Here is a 10,531-nt window from a genome sequence, read left to right on the forward strand (position 1 = left end):
GACATGTTAGTGACACGCTCTGTAGTCCTACACTATGTATACATTATGTAGTGTTTAGGCAGAAGAGCCAGTGTAAAGCCTCACAGCTCAGAATTGATACCCAGCAGACTTGGGTATTAGATTTGGGATTGTAGCTGAGTTTGAAAAATAGAAGAGTAAATTCAGGGGACTCTCCTTCCTTTTCTCTTACATACTCACCCTTCCTGTCTGCATAATGCAAAAGAGACAGTATCAAGCATTATTTTGGAGGGGACAAGGGACTTTGAGGGTTTTATGTTGTCTTTTTCAGTTATTAACAGGAGAATTACAACAGGAAGTCCCTGATCACAAACCTAGAGCTACTTGCCTCTCTCCTGCTCACTGCTGTCTTTGGGAGAGTTAGGTAAGGCAATATGGAGCCTTATGGCACATGACTGGAGCCAGAGCTGGCTAATAGCAGCAGTACCCTGCCTACTGTGCAGTGTTTGGGGCTTCTTTACAGCATTTGGCTTCACTAACGCCAAGGCAGGCCTTCTGTTTGTGTTAGCATTTGAAATGCCATGGTGTCTACTATTGCCCTATTACTATAAATGCATAACAGGGCTGTTCTTTTATGACTGTGAATGTTACCTACCAGCAAAAAAAAAGTTATACAAATCTGAGTCCACAGAGATCTGAAGAGGATTTTATCAGTGTTGTTTTGGGAGCAGAGCAGGTCAGGTCTATCCAGCCTGATGCATATGTCCTTGCAGCAGGATTCTCCCCCAGTTTAACATATTCGTTTCAGGGACAGATCTTTCCAGCTCCTGCATTCTTGTCTTAACTTTCTTTTAAATTTCGATGACAAAGGTTGTGTTGTAGCACTATTCCCTCGCGTGGGAGTAGGCAGGCAATAAGAATTGAGCTTGATAACATACAGCAGTAATGGGCCTTGAGGGGTAATTGAGAGAACTCTCACACCTGGCAGGTGCCGTTCACATCATTACACCAACGGGCAGAATCCAAAGCCAGTGTGATGTATGAACTGGCAGTGCAAGGCAAGGGCTGCCCAGGCTCTGCTGGGTATATATTTGGCCATGGTAATGTATTCTGCTCCTTAACCTAAAGTGGTTAAGCACCCAAATCTTCTCTGTTTTAGGACAAACATGTTTAAACCCAACAGAGTCAGAAGTGAGGTAGAAACTTTTTGCAGCAGGAGTTTTGATCTTGATTGTTCAAGTTACTGTGGATATCTTTGAACTTTTAAGTTATAAGACCATGTTAATGCACCCTTTCAGCCGTCTCTTTCTAGAAATAACGATCTCTTCACATTTTGAAGCCTCATAACGTTGCTTTGTGGACCTGTAAAGAAGGTGAGTTTTGGTCCCAAGTTTAAAAAGTAATAATGACACACAAGACTTAAAGCCAGGCGTTCGTTTTCAGTGGTCTATAACAATTCATTTTCATTTGTTGTATCCTGATCATAAGGAATTACATGCTAATCAATGCTATAAAGCAGAAATCTCATTTTGCTGAAATTCTTTGGCCATTTGGGTTTCTTTTCCCTTGGAGATGTGAGTGAAATCCTGCAATGCTCTGGCTAACAGATTATTCAGTGCCCTATACTGAGAAGCAAAGATCTTGGGCAGGACAGTGTGATTTCTGCACAGTCCAGGTTTATGCTCCCCCCGACTCTGCTTTGTAGGATTGTGCCTGGCTGATACAAGTAGCAGTCTATTCTCCCTGGCTATCCAAGGTTTCCTTTCACATAGTGATGTGTCTTGCTTCACTTGGGAAATCTCCAGCCCTCTCAAGAGCTGTTTATGTGTGAATTTGTCACTAGTGAACTGCACACATGATCTTGGAGGAAGGCTGAAACTCGGGTCTCCCATGCCAGGTGACAGCCCAGTCATCGTGGCTGTTGATCTTACATTTGTCCTTCCACTGCACCAGGCTCAGCAGACCTGGTGGACAGTGTTTCTGTCACACTGTGCAGTGTGGTCCCTTATGAATTTATGAGAGATGGAGGTTGAATCTATCCTCAGCTGAGGAAGGATTTAACAGAACATCTCAAGCCACATGCTAACATTTGCCCCGTTGTACAGAGTGGCATCTCCTCTTCCCATTCTCTCCTGAAACAGTTTCCTGCGCTTTCCTTGTCTCTGATGGGCTTTGAGGGTGACCAAGTAGGATTCTTTTCAGATCCGGGATTAGTCATGCTGAGTTCAAGAGAAATACTTCATCATGTATGGGAGTTTATTAGAGATAGCAGATGTTACACAACACCGAACAGGCTGCAACTACAACTATAACAAGGCTAAAACTGTAACACAAAACATATTGAAGTCTTGTGGTCAAGTCACGAGTGTGCAGTATAATGACTGTTCCTCCCCTTTCCTTGTGCTTTTGTGGTCTCACCAGACGTGCTCAGGGCCAATTCCTGCTCTCCCTGGCAGCTGGCACCAGGGACGTCCCTGCTGATGTGCTTAGGACATTCTCCAAATCAAACACTGCAAACAGCAGTTGCAATAGCAGCTTTATGACCTCAGTCAACAACAGTTTGCCAACCAACAGATAATCCGGTGCTCGGCGGACCGGGCACCTGTTGGCTGTGGGTCTGAGGGGTCTTGGTCGGTCCAGCAATCACGGGGTGGTTGGAGGGGGCACCACCAGGCCACAACAACCCCGCAGCGTGTTGCCCCTGCCCGTGGTACCCTCTGGTTCTTCACAACCCGCCCGGATGCCACGTGTGCCCCGTGCTCTGGGTGTCCCTGCTGGACCAGGGGGTTGCACTGGATGATCTCCAGAGGTCCCTGCCAGCCTCGGCCATTCTGGGGCTCTGTAACTCTTGGGGAGCACCCAGAGCCAAAGCCTCTTCTACAGGCAGCACCATCCTGTCTCGCAGCTGCCTAGCAGGTACCGCTAATGGCCAGGCCAGCACAAATCTAGTGCTCAGGGCCACTTTTTTTTTTTTTTTTTTCCCCTAGAGCATCAGCTAAAGAAACACAGTTTAGACATGTAGTATGTCCTGTTGGTGTTCATGGTAATTGTGTGGATATTCCCCTTCTCTTTCCCCTTGATGGTTGGCTCTGATTTACTGGTAAAGCAATGCCAATCAGAGGAGGCATTTCCTCACTCAGCGCCTGCAAATGAAGCATCGGGGACTGAAGAGAAGAACCTGACCGATGCTTAATGAGAAGAGCAGTAGCACTGATGAGCTGCCCTGCCACTTGCAGCCACCAGCTCCAGTAAAGAGGTTGCTCTTCCTCATCGGTTGTGCTGCCGAGCACAAACACCTCGTCTCTCCTGCTACTGTGGGAGGTAATAAAGCCTCATTTCCTTTTGATGACATGAGAGCCACCAGCACTATAAACCACTTGGAGCAAGTGACAGAGTGTAGAGGAACAAAATGCTACTGTTGTGACATGCCAGTCCTCTACTTTCTCCTATTTTAGAAAGGCATATCCAATCGTGAATGGTAGTGCTGTGCATGCTGACAATATGTTCCCAATAATGTGATGGACTCTTTTGAAAAAATAGCAAAACTGCCATTTAGAAAACAATAATTCTAGGACTTTTGGAGGAACCTAGAGAGCTAGGAGTTCAGCCACGTCTGCGTGCCCAGTGTCCTTCACTCTGAGGGACGGATAGCCTAGCCCAAGCTAGCTAGCAGGTTGTGTCCCCTTAGGGATGTCCCCTCCAGGCTGTGCGCATCAGCCCTACCCCACATCCAGCACCCAAGTGCAGGCATGCAGGTTGGGAAAGACCCTTCCCTACAGCACTGCCTTGCAGCTCCCTCTTAGCTATGCATGTGGGAATTCAGGAATGGAAGAACGGCTTGTCCAGTGTTCCGCAGATTCCTCACTTGCAGAACATGAATGGAGAGAAGTGACTCACTCTGGCAGGACTGCGAGAGGGAAGACAAGGAGGCTCATGTTGTAGGAAAGCGTTGTATCCCAAGTCACTGCAAGGTGTAACGGAAGGGGTGGGGTTGATTTTATTTATAAAGAAAACTCGTTTTGTTTCTGCTCGTTCTTTCATAGGATTTTTTTCACGCCCTCTCACACACACACGCTCACAATCACGTGTGTCACATGGCATGTGTGGTCACGTAGTCTGGCCAAGGTCAGCCATAAGCAACATGTAGGACAAGAGTTATTTGGGCAGGTCTTTTATACCCCTTAAAGTATCAGGTTCATTATTGCCACGATCCTTTTGACACAACATCTTGTTTTCTTCTTCCTCCCAAATTCTCAGCACTTAGCTCCTCAGCGGAAGTATCTATTCTTTTTTTGGCTACAACCATCTCCTTTTCAGGATGCCAGGGAGGAGGCTTGCACAGTTAGGTGTAGCCTTGTTGCCTCCCTGCATGCCCATCTTCTGCTAATGAATCATCTTTGCTGTGGCCCTATAAAACCTTAGGTCTTTGGGTCATGATGTAAACCTTTCATTCTCCAATGTTTACCGGTGTTATTACTGTCAATCACATCCCTGGTTACCAAGTCAGGCCATTGTTTAACCCAGGCTCTCTTGTTTCGCCTAGTGCTTTCACACACACACACACACACATCCATTCAGACCTCATTCAGTCTTAACTAGTTTGACGTGAAGTCACCAACCCTTTGGGTTTGTGTTATGAAACCCTGCGGCCCAGGAGGAGGCTGCGTGAGGCCCTCCTCATCGGCCTCTTCTCCAAACAGCTGAAACATGTGGCCAAATCCTCTTTTCACTGCAGAGGACGCTCAGGATAGCCGACTGCCATCCTCCTGGAGCCGTGCCCTGTGCTCAGTCCAGCTGCCCTTGGAGCTCATCGCACCCACCAGTTGCCTTAACCAGTATCTCTCTCCTCTGGTAGCAGCTTCTCCTCAGTTATTTCTCCTGGGCCTGCTCTTCGGTCTCTCCACCTCAGGTCCCCGCCTCTTCCTCTCTGACTGGGGCTCCTTAACCTTCTTAATCAGGCACCATCTTTGCGTTTTCCTGTAACTAAGGGCTAGATTGGTCTGTGCCGCTCCTCAGAGTAACCCTCGAGATGGCTCCCGAAGCAGGGTGTTTATGGCACAGCGAGGAAGCACTTGAATTCCCATTCCCCAGGTAGGCCTGGGCCGTGGAGCCATCCCAGCCCAGCTACCTGGGCCAGCTCTTCCCCACACGCGGCCTCGGCGGAAGCAAGCTTGGAAGGCAGCCGAGTATCGCACACAGCGCCGCATTTTTCTGGATAGCCAGGCCCGAGTGCGTCAGCTCTTGCCCGGCACCCCAGGGAAGAACAATGAATCACCTTTAAAAGTGTAAAACACCTCTTTTTTGTGTTCACCGACTGCCAGCTTCCGAACAAAGAAATCGCATGGCTGACGTGTGTAATTTATTGGGAGCAACAACCCTATTAAACATGATACCCTTCTGCTACACTGGGAGCAACCCTGGAAATTCTTCTCAAAGCAACACTTCGGGTCACCTTGCATGAAGAGATTTCGGGAAAGCAGCATTGTGCCTTGCTAAATGCTGCACCTGGGGCAAAGAAACTGTTGGTTGAAGATGAGGGAAACGCCGTATACCTGGGCACTCTCCGTCCTGGGCGTTCCTGTAGCTTCCCTAGGTTATTATGTTGGCCGTTGGTGCAGCAGGCTGGCACGCTGCCAGGACTGGTGAGGTCGCGGCAGGAGCGAGGGAACGGGACCATATCTGATGGGGCTGCATGACAGCGGGGTAGCTGTAAAACACTGAAAAATAGCCATTTAACGTCATATGCCAGCCTGTGAGACATGAGTAAGCTTTATATTGCCCCAATTACACACATTTTGACCGTATCTGACATGACTACATATTACCCTGCTGTATTTAGGGCCTGGGCGGTTGCAGCCCCGTGTGTGTGTACATGGAGGGAGCTGGAGCCACACGTCATGCCGAGTCCTCGTTGGTGATGAACGATGAAGGACAGCAAAACTGCTCGCTGCCCCCAGGCCCCTCTCAGCCCCTGTTCAGCTTCCTTCCTGCCTCCCCTCTTTGGCATCTTGCAGGGATCCCTCTGTGCCAGGAGATGGGGCCAGGATAAAGCAGCAGGTGGGCAGAACTGCAGGAGCCCAAGACGTGTTCCTGGCAGGATGTGTCCTGGAACTGCTCCCCAGCTGGAGGCTGCTCAGCTCCTGTGGGTTCTGCCTTCTCCTGCTGGGATTCCTACCTCGAGACCCAGTTTGTGAAGTGCTGGTGTACTGGAGCCTTGGTGGAAGCTCAGACTCCTGTGTAAGGCACTTTATAATGATCATTAATAACACCAGAGATGTGATATGGTCATTTGAGCATAGACATAAAAAACATAAACCATAAAATGGAGTGATAAACCATAAGATGACACTCACCTGGCTTGAGGGCAGGAGTTTTCCTATCAACACAGCAAAGTTTCTGAGTTCCTCGCTTCCCATTACAAGAATTAGGCTTTGACTGGGAGATTAAACATTTGAAGCCTAAATGCCTTGTGACTCGGCATTTCTGAGGCAGTGGCGCTTCTTAAACTGAAGAGGAATTCCAGCGGATGAATTCCTGTCTTGCCACCACGTTGTCTGGTCAAGAGCTGGTCCTAAATCATCAAGCAAGAATTGGAGGTCCAGTGCAGCAGGCACTGGCTGCAGCACCGAGCAGAGCGAGAGGACAACCGAGAACACTCCTTGTTCGTGTGCTTGGGTGTCCTCTCCCACAGCTTAATGATGCACGCGTGCTCCAAGAGAAGGAGCCTTTCCTGCCAAGGGTCCTGCTGTCCCCCAGGTTCCCTGAAAACCCCTTGTAAAACCTGCCCCCTAAGAAAGACCTTTTTATGGCTTCCTGCCTTCCACCCAGCACCCGGGAACACGTGGCCACTCCCTTTGTCCTCACCTGGACATTTATAGAGGAGATGGGGTGGGAGATGCAGGCTCAGCTCCACACCGAGAGCCCAAGAAGCCCATAAAAGGGAAGAAGCATCGGAGCTGCTCTGCAGAGGGGACATTTTTCCAGCCCACAGCAGCAGAACAGCATGAAAAGCTTTGGGTGCACTTCAAGGTAAGGACACAGGGCGAAAAATATCACAGGGGCAGGGTTTAAAATGCGATTGTAGAAAAATCACATTTCGATAGCTCAGGTAATGTGTGTGTGATTAATAACCTATGGAATTAGATGCAGTTTGCTCCAGTGTAGAGATTAAATTCACCACGAGTGTTTCTTGCTGCATTCCAGGTCTTTTAATTCCAAAGAACCATATTATGTCCATGCAGATCTCTTCAGAGGTCTCTTGTTTTTCTGTTTAATCTAAATAAGCAAAAATCTTGTGCTAAACCTTAAAGCAGCATATCCAAACGGGTACTGTCTTGTCAAAAGGACATTTATCACCACTTTTTAGTGCCATCCAGTGTTAGGTTGCCTCAGAGGCTTCCTTCCTGGAAGATGCTGCAGTTTTGCCCAGAGGGAAGAGTTGAACCCCTGGTGACAGCTGTGGCAAGAGGAGCAGTGACAGCTGTGGCAAGAGGAGCCGTGGCAGCTTTTAGGCTTCTGGGAAGAAATTGTCTTTACGGGGTCAGGTCAGAGGGGATCTCAAAGGAGCAATTTCACTCTGTGCAGTTAAATCATTTTGTTGATCCCATTCTCATTGTGCCTCTTGAGCCTTCTCTGAAGAAAACTGCATGGAGCAAAAATCTAAAGCAAATAAAAGCAGACAAGGATACAAAGCAGCTAGTGGCTCCCCAGCAAACGGTGCTCTGAAGGGTGCTCCTGCTCTCAGTTACAGCAGGAGTCCATATTCCAAATGAAAAACTTCCTTTCTGCTGTGCTACGAAGGAAGAACATATTGCAGCAGGAATTCTGCCTCTCTGCATTCCCATTGACATACCTGCCAGCTATAGAAACACTCCACCTTTTGAGGCTTTAGCTGTTCATAGCGTTTAACCAGGCAGCGTATGGAGGATCAGCCGCATCTTCTGTAACGCTTGATGTTGGCATCTGCAGCATTATGTGTCAGGACAAGAGGCAACAGGCAAAAACTGAAGCACAGGATGTTCCAGCTGAATATGAGGAAAAGCTTCTTGACTGTGAGGGTGACAGAGCCCTGGAAGAGGCTGCCCAGGGCGGTTGTGGAGTCTCCTCTTCTGCAGATAGTCAAAAACCTGCCCGCACATGATCCTGAGCGCTGTGCTGTAGCTGACCATGCTTGTGCAGAGGGGTTGGACTACATGATTTGCAGAGGTCTCTTCCAACCTCAAGTGTTCTGTGACTCTGTGCTCAAAAATCTAGAGCAAATAGAGCAAATGAGCTCTTAGGTAGTTGAGATGTGCCCTTCTGTACTAAAGGCATAGTATGTCTTTTCTGGACTAAAGGATGGAATTATTTTAGCCCAAAAGGATGTCTATTGACCCAACACATTTACTCCTTTTTAGAAATGACTTGGTTGGAGATTTGCAGGCCTGTGCCATCAGTATGTGTGTTGCGAAAGGAACGGTCTTGTAGATAAATACTGGCTTTTGCAGGAATGTGCCAAGACAGCAACTGCAGACTGGAGGGTGAAACCCCATGTGCAGGTTGGGAAGGCATGTTGAAGGCTTGTACGTTTGCATATATTCATATATTTGATTGAAGAGTCTGACAAAAGTCTCAAAATTGACATTTATTAAAAAAATCCAGTAGTCAAATGCCTCCATATTCCACACTGTCCCGGCAGCGGGAGGATGTGTCTTGTCTGGGGAAAAGTGTTATCTTCTATTAAATAAGATTTGCTGAAACTCTACTTTCTTTTCAGGCATATCAAATACCTCCTTTTTCTCAAACTTTGTCTGGGATTTGTCCTCCTATCCGGATTCTTCCGCACGAAAAAAAACGTTCTGCCGTAAGTTGAGCAGTGCACCTTGTTACATTGCTTTAGGTGTACAGGGAAACAAGGATCTCATCGGTGACACTTCATTTCTCTCTCCTGAGATTTCAGCTAGCATTAAAAGGGCAGTGGCACAAGATTAGGTCCTAGATCCATATATCAGCATGCAAGTAAAGGAATTTGCTCTACTGAGCAAAATCTATCCTGCATAAATGGAAAAAGTTGCCACTTTTGAGCCATTCCTCCTCTTCCTAGTAAGTGAGGACCAGCAGAAGCAGAAGACTGTTATTTGGAGCTAAGGGAAGGGGCTTGTTTGGTTTGGTGATTTGCACCATCTCCAAGTGTAGTATCAGAAGAAAAAACACTGATATTGGCTCCTGAAACCTTACTGTAGTGAGGAAGAAAAAAATAAGTGGTTTGGTTAATTGAGCTAGGATCAAAACAGCCTTGCCAGATGTGAGAGATGGGTTATAGGACTGCTGAGATGGTTTTCCCCGTGTGTTATGTTCACGCAGACTCCGGAGGAGCTCGGTCGAGTTGGTTACCCCCAATCTGTCCTGTCGTGCTAAGACTAACGTCATGTTCCTCAAGACACACAAGACTGCCAGCAGCACCATCTTGAACATCCTGTTCCGCTTCACAGAGAAGAACAACCTCACCATAGCCCTCCCAGCTAACCAGCTCGTCCACCTGGGCTATCCAGAGACCTTCACAACTAGCTTTGTAGAGGAATTTCGAACCATAGGACAAAACTACAATATCATGTGCAACCACCTACGGTTTAACCGTTTAGAGGTAAGACCTATAACTCCTGAGTTCTCATGTTGAGAAACCTTGTTGAATAAGAAGTGTCCCAAACTAACAACTCCTTCCCCACTGTAAACAGGTGCAAAAAGTGATGGCAGAGAACACCTTCTACTTTTCCATTGTGAGGAACCCAGTTTCTCAGCTGGAATCTTCCTACGTCTATTACAAGAATGTTGCTCCTGCCTTCAGAACATCCAAGGATGTGAATGAGTATTTGGCATCACCAATGAGCTATTACCGTAAGGGTAATTACAAACAAAACATTTATGCCAAGAATAACATGTGGTTTGACTTTGGCTATGACAACAATGCAGAAGATGATGAAAGCTACATCCAGGCAGTCTTGCAGGAGATTGAACAAAACTTCCACCTGGTCCTGATAGCAGACTACTTTGATGAGTCCATGATCCTCTTGAAGCACACATTATGCTGGGACCTAGATGATGTGATCTACTTTAAGCTCAATTCCAGAAAAGAGGACACTGTCCAGACATTGACTCCTGAGAGCAAGGAGAGGGTTAAAGCATGGTGCTCGCTTGACTGGAAACTCTACCTGCATTTCAACCAGACCTTCTGGAAGAGAATTCAGGAGGCCATAGGACTAGAGGAACTGGAAAAGGAGGTGAATAGTTTGCGAGCAAGACAGAAGGAACTCATGGAGATCTGTCTCTCAGACTGGAGGCCAGTAGAGAAGACTCGTATCAAGGATAAAATTCTCATGCCTTTCCAGTCTGGGGCTGCAAGTATCCTGAGTTATAACCTCAATCAAGACTTAGACAAAAAGTCTCTGAGAGCCTGCCAGAAAATAGTTATGCCAGAGCTTCAATATATGTCCTACCTTTATGCTCTTCGGCATCCACACAAGAAGAGGAAGCAACTAGGCTTTCCCTTGTTTTGGAATAGTTTTTGAGGAAACAAAACATCACCAAGCCATAACTA

General features: G+C 47.3%; 1 protein-coding gene across 1 annotated transcript; it reads left to right on the plus strand.

The window, feature by feature from the left end:
- Positions 1 to 4,987: 4,987 nt before the first annotated feature.
- On the plus strand, positions 4,988 to 10,531 carry GAL3ST2 (galactose-3-O-sulfotransferase 2). Its single transcript, XM_088530164.1, has 3 exons — positions 4,988 to 5,049; positions 9,301 to 9,580; positions 9,672 to 10,531. The coding sequence occupies exons 1-3, from the start codon at positions 4,988 to 4,990 to the stop codon at positions 10,500 to 10,502; spliced, it is 1,173 nt and encodes a 390-aa protein (XP_088386290.1). The 3' UTR covers positions 10,503 to 10,531.

The sequence above is a fragment of the Tinamus guttatus genome, unplaced genomic scaffold, assembly GCF_059628265.1.
Source record: "Tinamus guttatus ecotype Peru unplaced genomic scaffold, ASM5962826v1 Tinamus_guttatus_pri_ptg000364l, whole genome shotgun sequence".
NCBI classification, from domain to species: Eukaryota; Metazoa; Chordata; class Aves; order Tinamiformes; family Tinamidae; genus Tinamus; species Tinamus guttatus.